Raw genomic sequence first — 20,626 nt, forward strand, 5'->3', positions numbered from 1 at the left:
TTTCAATTGAATTCCCTTGGTTCCTTGCTTTCTGTTTCTTCAAATATCTGTGAAATATGGGTGGTTCAGTATTATACGGCTTATTTGTTGTTTTCTAAATGCCTAATCCTGGAAAGGGACTAAAGTCAATTGTATTTTGAGCAAGTGATACTGTTTTAAAGGTTTGTTTATACACAAGAGTGCAGCTAAAATCTGTGTTAAACTAAATTCTTTAGATTTTATTAGGTGTGTAGATTGGCCAGTTCACGTAGTAATATTTAGCTGACATAACAGAATGCTTAGTTCTTGCTTTAAGAAATTGCCCAGCATGTTGCCTGTTAATAGTATTTATTTCAAATTCACTTCACCAGCTTGTATACAATAACATTTGTAATGGAATAAAGTCAGTTTATTTGTAGACTGTTCAGGTTTTTGATAACAAAATTCATTTTGCTGTCTTTCTGTCTCCCCAACCCCAACCCCTTCCTGTTTCTTTCTAGTTTTGTATTCCCTGTTTTCTCTTCTCTTTGATTGCTTTCCTTTTAATGTCTAAAGGGACTTTATTGGGGAGAAATGTATTTGTCTGTTCATATTTGTAGCTTAAGAAATGCATAAGAACACCAGAAATCCCTTCGAAGCATGTAAGGAACTGGGTGCCCAAAGTTCTGGAACAGCGTCGGCAAGGCTTGGAAGCTTATTTGCAGGTGAGCTGCTTATAACATTGCCTATTTCCTTAAACTATGGGTTGGATCCAAACTTAGTCATGGTTTGAGCAGACCCACTGAAATCCATCAGTGCTCATCCATTGTTTCAGAATATTGACACAGTGAAGAATCATAGTAATAAGGTGTAAAGGTAAAGGTAAAGAATCCCTGGACGGTTAAGTCCAGTCAAAGGTGACTATGGGGTTGCGACGCTCATATCACTTTCAGGCCAAGGGAACCAGCGTTTGTCCACAGAAAGCTTTCCGGGTCATGTGGCCACCATGACTAAACCGCTTCTGGCGCAACGAAACATCATGATGGAAACCAGAGTGCACGGAAACATCATTTACCGTCCCGCTGCAGCAGTACTTATTTATCTACTTGCACTGGCGTGCTTTCGAACTGCTAGGTTGGCAGGATCTGAGGCAGAGCAATGGGAGCTTACCTCATCACGGGGATTCGAACTGCCAACCTCCTGATCGGCAAGCCCAAGAGGCTCAGTAGTTTAAACCACAGCACCAGTAATAATATTAATAATAATAATAATAATAATAATAATTAATAATACCCTGTCCATCAGGCTGGGTTTCCCCAGCCACAGTGAACAACTTGCTATTTCAAACTTGTGTATTCTAGCAACCATTTTATCTCTTCTATATTTATTTGTTTAAGTCATTTATAAACTAGTCTTATAGTGGCTAACTGCTTCTATATCTGGGATATAGTTGTAATGCTGTTGCACTATATTTGAGCTTGGTAAAGTTCTGCGATGCAAATCAAATTGATTCAAAGATGGGCAGTCGAGAACCAGCATAGTGTAATGATTAGAGTGCCAGACTGGGACTGAGGAGACTCTGGCTCAATCTCAAGCTCACTGGGTAACCTGGTTCCAGGCACAATCTTTCACACTAAACTAGCTTGCTGGTGAGAAGTTAAAATACATGTATGGGAGAGCCTTGAGCTCCTTGGAAGAAAAGTAAGATATAAATACAATAAACAGTAATAATAGGTGTTGTAAGAATATATGGAATGGGAGAACATATATACCATCCTCACCATTTTGCTCAGGAAATCATTTACATATTGGCTCAGCTCTCATGTAATGCTAAGCCAAATCATGGCTAGGCAAGAACTCATTAATGTGCGGGTATCTCTAGTAAAAACCACCGTTAACTTCACCACTACCCTGGTTGTGGTGTCCAAGCTAAACTACGGATTTGCTTAGCATTATGCCCCAACCTGGGTTTGTGGTTTGTGTCCCCCAGGTAAACCACGGCAAGCCAAACCTTGGCTACAGCTTGTGGTTTGTCTGGTTCCAGACATATCATGAGCACGAGTTCATATGTAATGGTAAGCTAAACCATGGTTTAGCTCCAGGCAGCATGGCAGCAGGACAACCAGGGGAGCAGTGAATCAACCACCGTTTTCCCTTTGAGTACCGCCACACTCAAACATTCTCAGTTAGCCATGATTTTCGTGTTAAATGTGAGTCAGGTTACTGGTTTAGACTGAATTAATCTCAGCCAATTGTGTCATCCCTTTTACTAGTTAATAAAAATCTGAAGTTATTTTACTTTTCTTTTACTTTTCTGCATCAGTAGCCTGTTCATTTTTATAACACTGCAACCAAGACCAGCAAATTATCATTCTTACAGCGAAGACAAACAATAAAAAAAACTTCTCTGCAGCTGTTCACCAGGCTGATAGATACTGTATATATGAAAAATCTTAAACAGAAGGATAAAATTTAACTCCAGTGTTCCTCCCTGGATTATTGTTTTGGATTTATGGATGGGGTTGTTGATAATTGTTGCCAGTGTGGTGTAGTGGTTAAAAGCGGTAGACTCGTAATCTGGTGAACCGGGTTCGCGTCTCCGCTCCTCCACATGCAGCTGCTGGGTGACCTTGGGCTAGTCACACTTCTCTGAAGTCTCTCAGTCCCACTCACCTCACAGAGTGTTTGTTGTGGGGGAGGAAGGGAAAGGAGAATGTTAGCCGCTTTGAGACTCCTTCGGGTAGTAATAAAGCAGGATATCAAATCCAAACTATTACTATTCCTCCTCCTCCTCCTCCTCCTCCTCCTCCTCCTCCTCCTCTTCTTCTTCAATTGTATCGTATTTTTACAAGTTGTAACACTGCTCCCCTCAGCCCCCGTAGATCTACTAGTGAAGTGCAGGCAAGAACTATAATAATCTCTCCTTCAATAACACAGTATTTCTGAAGATTGTCACTTACATTTGACATAAAAAAAATTAACGGTTTGTCACGTTAAGTTAGAGATAGAACCTCTTCACAAGGTTCTGCTTTACTCTGAAGAAGTGTATCTGAAGAAGTGTGGTATCTGAAGAAGTGTGCATGCACACGAAAGCTCATACCAAGAACAAACTTAGTTCATCTCTAAGGTGCTACGGGAATAATTTTTTGATTTTATATATTGTTTTGACTATGGCAGACCAACATGGCTACCTACCTGTAACTGCTTTACTCTGAACACACAAAATACATGTCAAATATTCATCAAATTACATATCTCTTAGAACAGGCATGTCCAAAGTCCATTTCGGGGGGCCTAATCTGGCCCGCCAGTCCATTTAATCCGGCCCCTGTGGCAGTATATGTGCTTGGAGTTAAACCCTAAAAAAGCTCAACAACTTTGGTCGGCCCTCACACATGTTCACTTCATCAAATCTGGCCCTCTTTGAAAAAAGTTTGGGCACCCCTGTCTTAGAATAAAGTATGCAAATGCATTTATGGCACTAAAAACTGGTCTCATTTTGTTGGTATCCAACAATATACCCATATAATGAGAGAAAATGAATCTAATACCAGTTATTTGACTAACTTTTGTGGTAATGAAGTGAGACTATATAGTAATGAATCTTTAACAATTAGAATAGTTCTCTCTGCTGCTCATGCATTCATATCTGTGTTGTAGCCATAGTGTAAAGCGTGTTGTGATAGTCTGAGCAGTAAAAAAACAAAAAACCACCATTGACCTAAAGCAGTACTATGCTGATAGAAAAATTTATATGATTCAGCCCTAAGTATATAGTGTCTTGAACATGAAATATTTAGCAATGCAGCACCTATAGGATGGCAATGCAAGATAAATTACAAAGCAGTTGTGTCGCATATAAATGACTTGTATATTGGAACTTTTTAAATGTATGAAATTCTTTTATCATGTTGCCAGGCTTCTAGGAATTTGGGTTCTAGGAAACACAGTAGTTCTATAGTGAAGTGAACATGTTGTTTTGTTTCTCTGAATGCTTGTTGTATAGTCTGTTGATATTCTGAGTACTGGCATAATAGATCATATCTCAATTCTTTCAGCAGAAGAATCTCATTGCTAATGGTTTCTGTCTTGGTTAAGATAAGGTGTAGCTATCACAGGCTGTGATAAAACAGTACTAGCTTGGAATAAAAAGTGTCTGCTGTAGGAGTAAACAGTTTGCCTCTACTAAGCTTCTAGATACTAATTGGCATAATGAGCACACACTTAGGATTTCTGTGGTCTACGCAGAAGGAATGTTATTGGTCAAAGCTGTTGTCTTTGGATTTGAAGAAAATACGATGGCTTCCAATATCTTCTCAGTCATCTTCCTCATATAGAATAAATAAAAAATAAAAAAAATAAAGTGTGCCTGTTGGTATGTATTGCAACAATAACTTTGTATGACTTGATTGACCTACTTAACTTAGGCAAGAAAGAATTAAATGTCAAAAATATAGCTGCACCCAGGGAAATAATTCATTGGTGCAGTTAATGCTGTGCAAACTGAGTTTAAAGCTCTGTAATCTAAACAGATTTTTAAGTTTTAAGAAGTAAATAAAGAGATGCAGATTATAAATTTCTCCTACTACGTTTTGAAGTATTATTTATACTAATGGTCTGCTTGCTACTTGTATGGATCTTAGGTCCACAGTCTTTCAAAGAAGCACCTGAAAACTTGTCACAGTTAAGATTAAACATGTTTCAATCATGTTTCACCTACACTGATGATCAACAGTCTTCATTTTCAAGTATAACCATATTAGAATAAAAAATAATTGGTGTTAATACCGTTCATTGTAGAGTTCTATAGGCAAATCTCTGTTCTCAAGTAGCTTCTAACAATCTAAAATAAACAGTGGGAGTTCAAGTTCAATAAATTTTATTGTATATAGCTGGTGGCCATCACAATACAGTATGAGCACAAATCACAATACAGTATGAGCACAAATCACACAGCTACAAAACAAAAAGACATTGCATTATAGGAAGAGAAGAATATGAGTAAATGTCATTATATGTACTTGAAGTTTGATTACCATAATTATTAAGAAATGTCAAATATCTGTTATTTTACATATGAAGATAACCTGGATATGGAGATTGCCAATGAAATGCATCAGAAGCATTGAAAAAGCTGCTAGTGAAAGAACTTGTCTTAGCTTGCCATCCACATTCCCATTCAATCCAAGAATAGCAGTTAGCAAATAGGCATCCCTGAGCCAAACGCCCAAGGCTGTGTCTCATTGTGCCTTCCAGTATCCTTGAGAAGATGTGCAGCAGCTTTTTGCATTAGCTGAAGCGTCCAAGTTAGTGTCAAGGGCAGCCCCACGGAATGCGTTTATAGTAGACAAGTGTAAAGGTTGCAAAATAGTATATCAGTGTATATGTAGATCTCCGCTCTTAGAAAAATGGCACAGAAAAATGCAATAAAAATAATTGATAAAAAAGAACTCCTAGTTACTACATCCACTTGTTTATCAAAAAATAAGGACAGGTGATACAGTCCTTCCAGTCTCCATACCTGTGCTGATGGGGGGAAATGTTACCCCATCAGTCACTGTCAAAGCTTAGGAGATCCGACATGTGTTTCCTCTTATTTGTCTAGATATTGTTCATCCACTTTAGTAGAAAGAGCTCTTTTAAGTTCTAGCAAGTTTAAGAGAAGTAGTTGTAATCAACTGTTGGGGCAGCCCTTTCCTTCAGTTGCCATCAACCAACTCCCCATGATTTTTGTGTTTTTTAACATGTACAATCAGGTCGGCAGTTCGAATCCCTGCGACGGGGTGAGCTCCCGTTGCTCGGTCCCAGCTCCTGCCAACCTAGCAGTTCAAAAGCATGCCAAAAAGGGCAAGTAGATAAATAGGTAGCACTCCAGCAGGAAGGTAAATGGCATTTCCATGCGCTGCTCTGGCTTCAATGTTCCGTTGAACCAGAAGCGGCTTAGTCTTGCTAGCTACATGACTCAGAAAAACTGCCTGCAGAGCGGACAAACACTGGCTCCCTTGGCCTGTAAAGCAAGATGAGCGCTGTAACCCCAGAGTTGTTCGCGACTGGACTTAACTGTCAGGGGTCCTTTGTAAACAAATAGCAATAGCACTCGCTAAACATGGTATGTCACCGCATCCAGGATCTAGGAATATCTGTTCGAAATCATAATTTTATATTTATTTATTAATTCATTTTTTGTTAAGACTTGCTACTTCTTTCTGTTTGGATTTCTGATTTTGTTTCTGGTAGAATTGCCTTGTTTTTACACTCCATATGTGGTAGTAAAACGTTTCTCTGGTGCATGGGGTCACGAAGAGTCGGACACGACTAAACGACTAAACAACATGTGGTAGTAAAAAGCATTTTAATTTGTGGTTTCATCACATTAGTAGGTAAATGTGCATGAACTGTGAAGCTAGATTTCTTGAGGGGTAGAAATGAATGGACATCCATCCTGGGAAGCATGAATGCAAATTTTATTTAACTTCATTTTTATCTATTTTAAAAGCAAACCACTGAAAACATCTATTAATCAAACAGAAAACCTACAAGGAATTATTCAGTATCCTTCGTCCTTTGAAACCCCGATTAGTTTTGAATAATCACTGTTGTGCTGTGTTTATAAGGATCTCTAGAAAGGGCAGTATGATAAGTGTAAAGAGACAAAATGTTCTTTATCCTCATTAAAGATTGTGAACAGTGTGTTAAATAATATTAATGGCTAGGATTGTCAGTGTTTAACAGTACTTTCCTAGTACAAGTGATTTTATTGATCAATGCAGACTCAATGTAACGGGGCAGATTATGCTACTGATTTTATCGAAACCTTAACTAAGTTTGTTAGTGCACCACATATCTTTAAATAGATCTAGATGATGATGTAGATTAAGAAAAGCAGAACACCATCCATCTTTTTTTGATCTGTTAATAACTTAAATCCATCATTGTTGCTACCAACTGTTTTTAGATTCTGTAGAGAGAGCGCACATTTCTTTGGTATTTGATACAGAATGCATCATTAAAAGTTTTTACCAGTGTTTATTCCCCTGTCCCAGTGCATTTGGTATATTTAACTTTATGTCTTCTAGAGATGGGAGAATCTCTTGTACTAATTATAGAAAACACCAATAATTGTTATTTGTCTCACAGCACAGACATTTTAGAGTCTGGGGCAAGCCTTTGCTTGCAGGTTTTTTTTAATCCATAGTTTAATCTGTTTATCAGATTGCAGATATTTCCATGCATTGTCCAATTTGTAGCCCATACTGCTATATACTTTTTAAGAAACTATTGTAACATTTTAATGCAATATTTCTAAAGCCTTCTGATATATCTAAGTTCTCAGCTAGATGCAGACTTGTCCTTCTGGAAATGGAAGGGCCCATTCTCGAGTGGAAAGGACTAAAACAGAATAGAAGCTCCCTGCTAGAAGAAGCAGAAAAGTGGATTTCCCACCAATTCTCCTTCTGTAGCCCTAATGTTACCTCCCATTCTCTTCCAGAGGACCCCGCCCCTCTCCAAAACATCTGGAGTAGCTTTTGAGGGAATGTGTGTTTCCTGAGCTTGTGGGAACAAAATAGAATAGATACATGTACTTGCACTAAGGAGGCAATTAAATGCCCCTTGGAATCTGCAGTACTGCATGGCTCTTTGGGGGGGTAGGATGCGGGTGGCGCTGTGGGTTAAACCACAGAGCCTAGGGCTTGCTGATCAGAAGGTGGCCAGTTCGAATCCCCACGACAGGGTGAGCTCCCGTTGCTCTGTCCCTGCTCTTGCCCACCTAGCAGTTTGAAAGCACGTCAAAGTGCAAGTAGATAAATAGGTACCGCTCCGTCGGGAAGGTAAACGCTGTTTCCATGTGCTGCTCTGGTTCACCAGAAGCGGCTTAGTCATGCTGGCCACGTGACCCAGAAGCTGTACACTGGTTCCCTCGGCCAGTAATGCGAGATGAGTGCCACAACCCTAGAGTCGGCCACGACTGGACCTAATGGTCAGGGGTCCCTTTACCTTTACCTTTTATTTAGGGGGCGGGTTATAAATAAGACATAGAAAAAGCAGGAGACATTCTCTTTTTTTGAGAGAGAGAGAGTTGGGTTACAGCTACATTTAAATTTTGGATTTCCCAATTGATTTCTATGGACAGCTCTCCTGTCAGTCCCTGGGGACATTTAAAAATAGATTCTATGTATGAAACAGGAAATGTCCTATCTGACAATGAGATGGCTTCTCTGTACTTTTTATGTGTGTCTCTTCTTGTATCGCTTTTTACTCAATCTCTCTCTGCGGCAACCACTGAGTGAAGGAAGGGAAAGGAAGGATTGAAAAAGGACAATGTAGGAAGAGATTGCACAGAGATAACAGCTCAACTTCCACATGCCACCTTGTCTTCTCTCTCAGCCAGCTTCTTCTTTCTTTCTTTCTGCCTGCCAGCTGTCTACCCTTCAGTTTCCCATACATCACCAAGCCTAGCAAAGTCTGGGTAAAGAGGTTCATGGTAGTGAGAAGTGAGGAAATGAAGAAAAAATTCTAAACAGCGGGGAAGTGTGGGAGAAAAGTATTGGTTTTGCCAGTTGGCTTCTTAACTTCTTGCATTCAGTCTCTCCAGCCAAGTATTCATCCCCTGTGTTTTAGACCCCACCCCCCAGTTTGCTTTTTTGACTGCTCGCCAAAGGTCTGTGACTACTGAGCATGCTCAGCCCTCATTGGGTTGTTTTAGGTTCACTCCCCTCCCTCAACCCTATATGATTCACCTGAACATGCACTTACGTCCCTCTTGTTTCTTACTGGTTTTGTTTTGGCTACAGAGCTGCCAGCGTGCTCAAACTGATTCCAGCATTAGAAGGAGTGATATTACCAAAGCATGGAGATTGGCATGAATACTGTCAAGGTTATCTTTGTCCAGGAAGGGGCCCTAGCTATAGCCATTGCTGAAACTGGTGCTGCGCCAAAGCATTGGATCTGAACAACATCTCCAAGCTATGAATTTGCTCTTTAAGAGTGAGATTGTTTCATGGTGGTGGTGGTTCTAACTGAAACATCAGTTTGTCACTTCCATTGCTACACCTGGTTCTTACATAAAGGGAACGGTTCTGGTACCATTGTGATAGCATCACTCGTTCAAATCCATGACATGCCAGCAGTTTCATGTAGATATTAAGTAGCACTGAAAACAAAACAGAAGCTCTGCAATACTGTAGAACAAGTTTCACAGTGTGAAATTTGTTCCCTCACTACGAGAAGCCAAGTTACAGGGAACCAGGCAGAGGGCCTTCTCGATAGTGGCACCCGCCCTGTGGAACGCCCTCCCACCAGATGTCAAAGAGAAAAACAACTACCAGACTTTTAGAAGATATCTGAAGGCAGCCCTGCTTAGGGAGGCTTTTAATGTTTAATAGATTATTGCATTTTAATGTTCTGTTGGAAGCCGCCCAGAGTGGCTGGGGAAATCCAGCCAGATGGGTGGGGTATAAATAAATTATTATTATTATTAATTATTTTATTTCCCATCACCGTCTCCAACCTACCAGCCTAGTGAAAATGAAACCACTGCAGAATGATGCCCCCATCAACAATTTCACTTCACCGATGAAATCAAAAGCTGCTCAGATATCCAGGGAAAGCATCAGTTAAATGCCTTCGGTGTTTTTCCTAGCAGAAGTTGTCCACTCAGGACACCCAAGCGGTTTCTGTTTGGAAACAGATCCAGATAAGAAGTTTTATTCGGTTAGCACTTAGGGCTGGAGAATGATGAGCTTTACATTTTAGTAGTGTAAAACAGCTACTTGATGGGAAATAAGCCCTAAGATTTCAAAAGCAGAAGCAATGTCGTTCTAATTTAAAATAAAATGATTCCCTTGATAAGTCTTATGTGACATGGGTTTTCTCATTCTTGACTGACCAGTGTCTGCTGAAAGTTTATGTGAATCTCATTTGCTCTCTAAGAATGATCTAGGTATACCATAGATTTGTTAATTTATGAATCCGCAGTCCCAAGCTGTGACCAACCCTTTCACACTTGTTGAAACTATGTTCTGGGTGTTGATGCACCCAGGTCCTATTCTTGACAGGAGTATAGCAACAGGAAAAAGAGCATTGCCCTTTTTCTTTCTCTTTTACATGCCCAATCCCCAATGCCTCTTTTGCCTTGCACCTGGTTCTTCATCTACAGGTGAAACTCCTAAAGTTTGCATAAACTAAAACAAGCATGAAGTAGACCCGGCGCTTTAATTTCATTAAACACCTTGTAACTGTTGAAGATTAATGTATATATCTCTTGCTAATTCTTTCCAATTACTTAGTTCATATAAATTCCCAGGCCTTGTTAATTATGCTGAAGTCAAGAGGTAATTTTTAACAGTATTTCCACAACAGGGGAATTTTCCCAGCATAACCTTGCCCTCTAGTAGAAACTCTCAGCAGATTAGGCTCTCTGACTAGAGTCCATTCATTTTCAGCTCAAGCCTAATTGCTGCCGACTGGCTGCCCACAGGTACCTTGCTATTGTACACATAAAGAATGCAGGTCCTTCTGAGAACAAATAAGGAAAGATTAATTGTTCCTTTTGTTTCATCCCAGGAGAAATGTGGGCCCTTAATCAAGAAAAATAATTTCTCCTGTTGATTTGGCTTATTTGGAGGGACACATAATTGTGGAAAAGAACGGGGTAGACATGCATTTTGCAAGGAATGTAGCCCTTGCTTTGCACAGGCGGCAAAGATAAAATGAAATAAATGTAAGACAATGCTGGAATTGATGGGGATGGCTCACATTTCTCATAGTAAGTAATTTGGCTGTTGGGCTTTTATTTGAACCAATATTGCTAGGTAGTATTGTCATTTGTTTTGTCTGCTGCTTTGGAAATCTAATCAACGAGACAATAGTAGTGGGGGGGGGGGAACACTTCTCCAAATTGTCCTTAATTGCTAGAACACAAAGTGAGCTAAACACTCTGGTGTTTCCAATTAAAGAATCTGTTTCAAGCAAGCACCATTAAATCTATCTTTCCCTGTCTGATAAATAAGCTATCAAAGACTGGAACAGATTAATTGAGAGCAATTAATTCAAGGCTTAGTAGAAAAGTCAGACAAAGCCAATGCTGTCAATGCCTACAAATTTGACATAAAATAAATTATTTCTTGGATTAGAAGCATTTTAGCCCTTGCCATCTCATTACCCTAGTCAGCAAAACACTCGAGAGACCTGGGTTCAATTTTCTGCTTCTCCAGTGTGTGTTTTGCACGAGCTCTAGGCAAACCTCTTTGTTGACCATCCTCAGACCACTTAGTAACAGTCTTCAGTGGCAGTATTACAGCAGAGGTAGTTTGAGGATTTCAACCTTTATCTGCTTGATTTGATAATATAGGACAGCCTCTTCCCACCTGCTGCCCTCCAGGTGTTTGGAACGACAATTCTTATCATCCCTGACCATTGGCCATGCTGGCCATGCGCTTGATGGGAATTGTAGTTCAAAACATCTGAAGGGCATCAGGTTAGGGGAGGTTGTCCTCCTTACCATACACATCACAGGAGTTATTTAGATAAGCTGACAGAAAATTGAAAAGAATGTCTCGGACAAGAGATCACTAACGGTCATCTCTCACACACACCCTTTCTTTTTCAATATGCATAGGGAGCCACACTGATTTTAGTATATTATATGTCAGGGTTGGGGAACTCGTTGCACTCCAGATGTCTTTGTACTACAAACAGGGGTACCAACTTGTATAAAATATTTTTTGGGGAGGAGGTCAGCTCCACCCTACATAATCGATCACAAGGTGTGGTGCACACACCCCATTTGAATGGCAATGCTCATTGACTTTGGGGGAGGCCCCCTCAAATATTTTATTGGGGGGGTTGAAGGGACCCCTCAGCCCCTAGGAGTTGGCTCCTATGACTATGAATCCTATCATTCTTATTCACTGACTATACTGGCAAGGGCTGATGGGGAGTTGTAGTCCAACAACATCTGGAGGGCTACAGGTTCTCCGTCTCTGTTACGTGTGGGCATTCAATGTAGCTCTAATATTTATTTTGGGTACCATATATATTACGATGTGTTTTTATGTGTGTGTTTAATTGGATGGAATTATAGAGTACAGTAAGGGGCGCGGGTGGCGCTGTGGTCTAAACCACAGAGCCTAGGGCTTGCCGATCAGAAGGTGTTTCCATGCGCTGCTCTGGTTCGCCAGAAGCGGCTTAGTCATGCTGGCCACATGACCCGGAAGCTGTCTGCGAACAAACGCCGGCTCCCTCGGCCTGTAGAGCGAGATGAGCGGCGCAACCCCAGAGTCGTCCGCGACTGGACCTAACAGTCAGGGGTACCTTTACGTTTACCTATAGAGTACAGAACAGGTCCATGAATAAGTATCGGCCGTAATACCTAAATAAAGCATCCATGCTCATGATATCTACATAGCGTAAGCTGGGGGAAAGTAACTGAGGGAGGTTGTCTCTTTTACATTCTGTTTTCGAGTGCCCAGCCAGCAACATCTGACTGGCTATTGCTGAAATCATATCGCTAGACTAAAAGAGCCCTTTGTGCAATTGTTGAAGGTGAACTAGCTTGGATATACCAAGGCAGAAAAAATATTACTCGATTATTTCATCTCCTGTCCTGACTTTGAGATCAAATTCCATGCACATGATGCAGCAGATAAGTGCCAACAGAAAGCATCTAACTAATCTGAGAATGAAGTCCAGAGCCTTGAATCAAATCAGTGATCTCACATTTCTTTTCTAGTGTGAGTTGAGTAGCAGTGGCTTCACAGCTTTCTAAATAAGTGAAAAGCTTATTGAAATCTCAATATTGACACATTATGGTTCTACAGGAGGCTGTTTTTATCATGCCTGGTGTTAAACTGTTGGAATCTAGTGGTTACTCCTCATCCTATTTCAGCTCAAAGGCACAATGTGAAAACACCAACTGACTTTCCAACAAAGTTCTGTTCTGAAACAACGAACTTGGATTCAGCCTGTGGGAAGCTAGACCACATCTGAGGTAATCAACGGCAGTTAGAATGATGGAGTGTTACAGATAGCCATGTACTATGGACAAACTGTCCAGTGATGTAGCTTCGTGGCATTTGGAGCAAATAAATTAACAGGATGCTTAATTTATATATTCCCAAAGTAACAAGTGAACTCTGAGCTGCAATTTGAAAAAAACAAAACAAAAAACGTGATTACAAGATTTTCTGGTAACAAATGACAACATAGTACAGTGAAGTACTACAAAGAAAAAGTATATTATTGCCGATTTTACATGCATTTTTCTTTGTGTTTTTAGAAGCATACATCATACAAATTAGCTAGTGAAGCATTCTGTTCAAGGAGTTAAACTCATAGACATACAAATGCTTAAAATTAGACAACTCCAAAAACTAGTAGCTGGGTTTAAAAAAGAAACTGATTCTCCCCCCACCTTTGTTTGCCTTTATAAAACAGTAAGGCTTGGGTTACTTAAAAGTCTTAGCTTTGAACTGTATCTATTTGTCCTGCTTTTCAACAGAATTTGTTGAGTTTCTGCTTACAACAGTAATAGTTGTAATAGTTATTATAGTGGTGATAGTTATTATCAACTGTGAGATTCTATTGATTTTGAAGTATTCCCGTCTTGGGATATGAATATGTCCTGTTCAGTTTTATGCCATGATACAGTAGTTCAGCTCAAATCATTAAAAGCCATGGTGAAGGAAGCTTAAATATGATTTATCATTATGTCTGAATTAACAGACCATGGTTTTCAGTTAGCTAGTTAATCAGAAACCATGGTTTGAACTGGCAATCCATGGTTTATGCTAACTATGGTTTGGCATAAGATGAGATTAGGCCATCCACTATGCCTCCAGAATCTGCTACACCAGAGTGAATTTATGGAGCTGAGTGCTTAGATAATGGAAAAAGGAATCAGACAAGCAGTTCTAAACCACTGTTTGCTGCTTCATGTTTGAAAACTCAAAACTGTGGTTTGGCAGAGGGATAGAGAAAGTGGTGCCCTTCGGGTGCTGTTGGACTGAGCTCATTATCCCTCAATACTGCTCATGCTAGCAACCAGATGAATGTTACATTGAAGAACAATAAATCATAATTACTGAACAAAACTAGTATTGGCCTTCTAATTTCAACTCCAGTGAAATAGGAAAAGAAAGTTTCCAGATCACATGTATGCTTAGCATATACCAACCATGGAGCAAGAGCAAAAGACTGTATAATCTGTCTAGTTTTCAACTTTTCAACTGCTTTTTATCTGTAGGCAGAAAATATTCAGTATGCGAAACTAGTTTTAATGTAAGAGGTTGACTCAATTAATCGTTAATTCCTCAACCAATTTTATGAAGCATATAAATACACAGTTTCCTTTCATTTCTTTTGTTGAGCGCACACAGCCAGCTATATAATGAAGACTGGAATGATGTCAGAATAAAGCTGCAAGTCTCTGTAATATGCAGTTGTCAGGCTTCTACTATTTGTCATCAGTGCAGAAAGGGGTTAGTAAGTGTTGAATGTCTGCCTTGTGTTGGCCTTTTAAATTGCCAATTTCATTTTCCCTGCCTTTATTAAGAAGTACCACACACGTGAGTTAGGGAGGGACAAGTGTCAGGGAACAGGCACTACAATGAAGCACCTTTGATTGAGCAAGGATTACATTGCTCAGTTCCTTCTATAAAAACGTGTCATGTTTGCCACCCAAATAAATGCCTAGAGCGCATAAAACATGGAGCCAAGTGACCCCTAGGAGAAAAATCAATTGCAATTCATATTTCATATGGCTATAATTGCTAGTGAAGGCAGAGCAGCAATTCTTTATGGCGAAGGCTTCTCCATTGTTAGATGTTTCCTGTTTGATGACCAAGGTGGGGGTGGCGGTGGGGGAGTTTTCTGTGTCTGGTGTTTGAAGTGTTCGTTCCTTTCACATGGACTGAATTACTCCAGTCTGTAACAACAGAAGTCAAGCTTTCTTATTTTTGCTCACTGTCCGGTGTTTGAGCTGGAACACTGAACTGTTAGACAAAAATACTTCATGCACAGCTATTCTGCTGGAGATGCCTGGAGCTTTCACAAGAAAGCCAACAAAACAAAAAGAAGAAGAAGAAGAAGAAGAAGAAGAAGAAGAAGAAGAAGAAGAAGAAGAGACCCAGGTTCTATAATCTGTGAAGTTATCAATTTGCTAGCATTCAAACCCTCAAACTGAGTCTTATTTCTGAGTTTCTTTTCCTCGAGCAGGCAAAGAATCCTGTTTCTTTAACAGCAGAATTTTGAAAGTGTCCTCATTTCTTTTCTTTTTTCCCTCCCTCCTTCCTTATTTCAGTCTGATTTTCTTTTTACAAGGCTGCTGTAGGATTCCTATCCCACTGTGGACTGAGATGTCATATGGATAGAGAAAATGCCGCTCACTTTATGGATTACTGTTAGGTCAACAAAACTTTGGCAGCATTGATTAACTTGACAGTGAGTACAGCAGTACATTTATCACTTATGGCTGTGCTGTAGAAAATCTAATAAGAGGCAAACAATTCCCTTTAGAGTAGTAACAGGTTCACTGTGGCTAACGGTGCATGCACTGGAAATTTCTGCCTTTAAATTATACTCTTGCTGCTAGTTGGATCATTGACTCAAAGCTACTACCGCACTTCTCCATGACCATGTTCTATATTATTCATTTGATCAAAATCGTATGGTTAAACTGAAGCTTGCGCTTGAGTCTATTTAAAACGAGGTGGCCTGTAGTTTAAAAAAAAAGCATTAGATTAAGGTTCATGTTTTATGCGATCAAATGAAAGCGGGATGCTGCCATTTGTAAGGCACGAGTAGTTCCCAAATGGCTACATTCATGTGGAAGTATTGCAACTGATTATTAACCAACATTTCCTGTAAATAAAGTAAAGATTTCAAGAAGTCTGTTTCCTAGTAAGTAGATTTCATCAGAAGACATGGTGCACAAGCAGCACATTTATAGGTATAAATATTATATATTATTTTGGACTGAATTGGATTTTCAAGACCAGGTGTGCAAAAGCCTCGTTGAAGGCTTGTTTGAGGGGTTTAAAAAGTAGGGCAATGTGCATTGAGCCATAAAGAAAAAAGAGTATGATTAACTCTGTTCACCTTGATTTTATACAAGTTAATTTACCCTCCTAAGTGTGGTTTGTATTACTATCATAGAATTCAACACCCCCCCCCCAAAAAAATAACAACCTACACAACTGCCATTAACTCCAATAAGTTTTGTCTCTGAACATCACGTGGACCTTTTATTGTTCGGCCTCATGTTACACATTCTCCTTTGTGAAGTTTGCTGTGACTAGACTTGGACAATCTCTTTAGACGCAATGAACACAAATGCAAATGCTGATCAGTGTTAGCGCTGCAAAAGCCCTAGTCTGACAAGCGATTTATGTTTATTTATGTTAATTAGCCATTTTTAGATTGGTACATAATTACTGGTAAAAGCACGAGGGGATTTTTATTTACTGTACTGCATACTTAAATTAATATCATTTCCCAGTAGGCATTTGTATATATTTAAATATGTGCTGCAAGTCCGAAGAAATATTGGAAATCTAGGAGCACGCGTTATAAATTGATCATATATCTTCTAGTAGATGGTTGAACTTTTTTGTTTTGTTTCGTAATATAATAATGAATATAATTTGTTTCGTGATATAAACTCACTTTACTGTAATTGAATGCCATTGAAATCAATGGGAACTTCTCCCCAAGCAGACTTATTTAGGTTTCTGGTGCTCATGCTTAACGGAGTTTAGTTTAGCATGAGAACATAATACTAGCTGTGTTGGAGTATGACAAGGAAAGGTTGCTTTGAAAACAAGTTCTATCAACCCTAGCTTTACTTGAGGAAGCAGTTTTATTCCAAGACCTCTATCAAGCAGTATAGTTTTCATTGCTGGGACAAGAAATAATTTTACTTGACTCAATTGCCAGGAGGCCTAATGCAATAAGGCAGCTTGTGGTCTGACTGGAAGAGTGCATTGTAAAGGAAAATCCCATCACAGCTTGGTTTTTAGTAGAAAAACTGTATCTACCTGAAACTTTATTGTATTCAGGGAAATGTGCGGTTGGAACAGTGGGTCCTCATTATCAATCCCTCTGTTTAGCATAAATAGAAGCTTTGGTTTTCTAAGCGAGGTTGTTTTTAGAAACAGCAAAAGGCACTTCCTTAAATTTGTGGATATTGTATAAAGGCAAGTGTTCCCTCCACTCGCCTTCGTAAGAGTGGAGACCTGAATATTGATTAGCTATCACACTGGCATCAGAACTACTCTTAGGATTCAATTTTTTTGTTGTTTTGCATATTTTATTGATCAAGAGTGGTAAATGAGCATCAAGCGTGCAAGAAGACGATGAATTGTTTACTTGCATAAAATAACCTTTCAATAAGGGAAGATGCATTGCTCACACTTTTGGTGCTGTTCTGCTGCCCGAAGCAGATGGCATTCAGCTGCTATTGATTTGCTCCTATAGTTACAGAGCAGCACGTAACTAGGCATGCTCATTGCTGGTGGGTTTTGGTGTGGTGTTGATTCCCACCCCACCCCACCCCACCCCCCTCCTTTGCATGTGTGGTGCAAAAGGGAAGAAAACTGCACTCATTTTACAAAAGGAAATAATACATTGTAGCCTAATATACTGGTGGGAGCAGGGGGAAATGGAGTAAATATACAAAAGAGGGGAATGTCAAATCCCATGCCTAAGCTTCTTGTTTCACTTAGCTTCACAATAGGGCTGGCTCTTGTGTTGATTCCCCCCCAAACCTCAAAATTTCCGAGGCTAGTAATTACACACTACATGAATGGAAAAAAATGGTATTTCTTGAGAATAGTGTTCAGGATTCCAGACTGTCCAATCTGACTTACTTTGTTGGCACTTACCTTCTCCAAACTCTCCCAGAAAGGGCTAGTGCAGTTCAACATACATGCTAAAACTGCTACTGCCTGACAGAAATCCCCTCCCTGCATCTTAAAATATTATTATTAATAATAATAATTGTTATTATTATTATTTATACCCCACCCATCTGGCTGGATTTCCCCAGCCACTCTGGGCGGCTCCCAACTGAATTTTAAAAACACAATACTGTATAGCATTAAACATTAAAAACTTCCCTAAACAGGGCTGCCTTCAGATGTCTTTTAAAAGTAAGATAGTTGCTTATTGCCTTGACATCTGATGGGAAGGCATTCTACAGGGCAGGCGCCACCACCACCAAGAAGGCCCTGTGCCTGGTTCCCTGCAACCTCACTTCTCGAATGAGGGAACCGCCAGAAGGCCCTCAGCCCTGGATCTCAGTGTCCAGGCTGAATGATGGGGTTGGAGACGCTCCTTCATGTAAACAGGACTGAGGCCGTTTAGAGCCAATCCCAAATCAGAATCATACGATTTCATATGGTCGGCACCATAAAAGGAATTCCACTGTACTCAACTGGAATTCTGCACATCAGTTCTGAAACTGGGAATTATCTTATCATTGAAGACAAATTAAGGGACTATTGTTGCTACAGGAGTGTTTTTATCAGTAATGAAATGGCACCCCATGCATTTAAGACATTGAGGGTGGGTTGGAATATGCTAAGTTTTGAGGAATCAGCTTCTCCAACAGCAAATCACATATTTCCTGTAAGTCAACCCTGCGATCGCTAGAGGATATTGCAGAAACAATGAAAAGATCTCTCCAAATAGCTGCGGAGTGCTGGCAAAACTACATCAACGTGACATTAATTTGACCCTTGCAAAATGTACAATATAAGCAGATGGAAGTTCTGTGTTTGACAAACTGTTCAGAATGCTTGGTGTATTTCACTTCTTGACATAATACAAGACATTGGGAATGTTTATTGAGGACTCTGGAGGCAGAAGTGGGTGTGCTTGCAAAGGATCACTAAAGAGCTTCATAGCACGTAGCAACTACAGAAGATGTTAAAGGACACACATTCTCCTAGCTGAAGCTGTGACATCCCTTCTAAAATAGTCGAGGAGCTTCATTTTCTCTGTGACATGAGAAGTTAGTGCATATGTGGAATTCTCAGGGGAAATTGAATCAGGTGAGAGCATGGGGAAATGGCACAATGCAGGTATTCCTGCCGAATACACAATGGCAACCCCAAGTTGTTTGCTTTGGTTGGATGTCCAGGTTTCTTCAGTCAGCAGAATTATGCATATCCAACTGCAAGACAACATTCCGAAAAGGGAGGGGACTCATCCTGAAATTTAAAATGACTTCAGACAAGGGGCTCTGTCCATAGGTGGAACTTGAAAGCTATCTGACAACTATCTGACTTTTAGAAGACATCTGAAGGCAGCCCTTTTTAGGGAAGTTTTCAATGTTTGATGTTTTATTGTATTTTTAATATTTTGTTGGAAGCTGCCCGGAGTGGCTGAGAAAACCCAGCCAGATGGGCAGATGGGCAGGGTATAAATATTATTATTATTATTATTATTATTATTATTATTATTATTATACAAGATCTGCCTTTTGTGACACTTAACATAAATAAATATTTATGGAATTTCTAACCCACCCTTGTCCAACTGGTCCCAAGGTGGTAATACAGTGGGTGGGGGGGGGGAGTCTATAAAACAATGTATATCAATTGAAATCTCATAAAAGATCCAAAGTGGCTTGCTACACTTCTTGCTCCTTTGGCATAAGTGAAAAGGAGTATCTTCACAAACCAAAGAAAAGTAATTTGAAAGCAGACTTATAGTCAGGAACCATCTAAATTCTAACATAGATTGCACATTGGTTGATTCAATATTCCTTCTCCATACTCTAGGTGAGTTTCTCTAGTGTGTGTGTGTGTGTGTGTGTGTGTGTGTGTGTGTGTAATTCCTTATGTATTTTGTTACGTGAATCAGTGCCATGGTGCTGACGGGCAGAGTAGGTTAATCACAGGTCCGGGAAAGAGAGAACGCAAGGCTCGCTTGCAGTTGGTTTCTTTATTAAGGAAAGAAAAAATACAAGGATGCTCATAAAGGCAAACTTCTCTAACGAAGCAGTTGTTTGAACTGGCATGCGGCCCCTCATGCGCTCTCTAGCCTTCTGAGTCAGGGCCCCTCCCTCTGCGATCATCGTCTGCTGTGGTGAGCCCCAGGGGCCTCCCTCTGTGCCTGGCTTGTTGATCGGCATCATGTAACATTTTTCATGTTCTAGTAGTAAGTGGGACCAGAGAGCCATCTGCAGAGAAGCCGTCAGAGTGAATCTGTGGGAGAGCTGCGGTTTCTGGCTCCCCTCCGTCATCTCTGTTGGTACCTGCATCCAAACTGGTAACCTCAACACCCTGGCCTGTGCTGGGCCACCTGCCTGCTTCTGCCTCTCCGTGATCCCTCAAGCTACCTGCTTCTAGTACCTCTCAGCTTGTCACCTCCTATGAGGTGTGGCTGGTGTCCCACTACCAGGCTCCAGGATCTAAGACATCTTCTTCTGTGCCGTCCCACAGGGGCTCTTGGGTGGGTTGCTTCCACCACTCTTCCTCATCCAGCCAGTCCCTGACAATCATTTGATATGGTTTTATTGCCCTTGTGTATGTAAACAGCTTCATGATCTTTGGGACCGTAAAGTGGTCTATAAATGGAAATAATAAATGAAGTCTGGTTGCAGTTTCCTTGCACAACCATTGGATGCAACCCATTGTGTTAGAAGCTGGACTCATGCTAACTTCTG

At 40.2% G+C, this 20,626-nt stretch overlaps 1 protein-coding gene across 1 annotated transcript in view; it reads left to right on the plus strand.

Moving 5' to 3' along the window:
• Positions 1 to 20,626, plus strand: part of SNX24 (sorting nexin 24) — an 86,570-nt gene that overhangs the window by 51,469 nt on the left and 14,475 nt on the right. Inside the window, exon 3 of the mRNA XM_033163942.1 lies at positions 579 to 683. Within this exon, the coding sequence (XP_033019833.1) occupies positions 579 to 683 (105 nt within the window). The remainder of the gene's footprint in view (positions 1 to 578; positions 684 to 20,626) is intronic.

Source organism: Lacerta agilis, chromosome 11 (genome assembly GCF_009819535.1).
Source record: "Lacerta agilis isolate rLacAgi1 chromosome 11, rLacAgi1.pri, whole genome shotgun sequence".
Taxonomy (NCBI): domain Eukaryota; kingdom Metazoa; phylum Chordata; class Lepidosauria; order Squamata; family Lacertidae; genus Lacerta; species Lacerta agilis.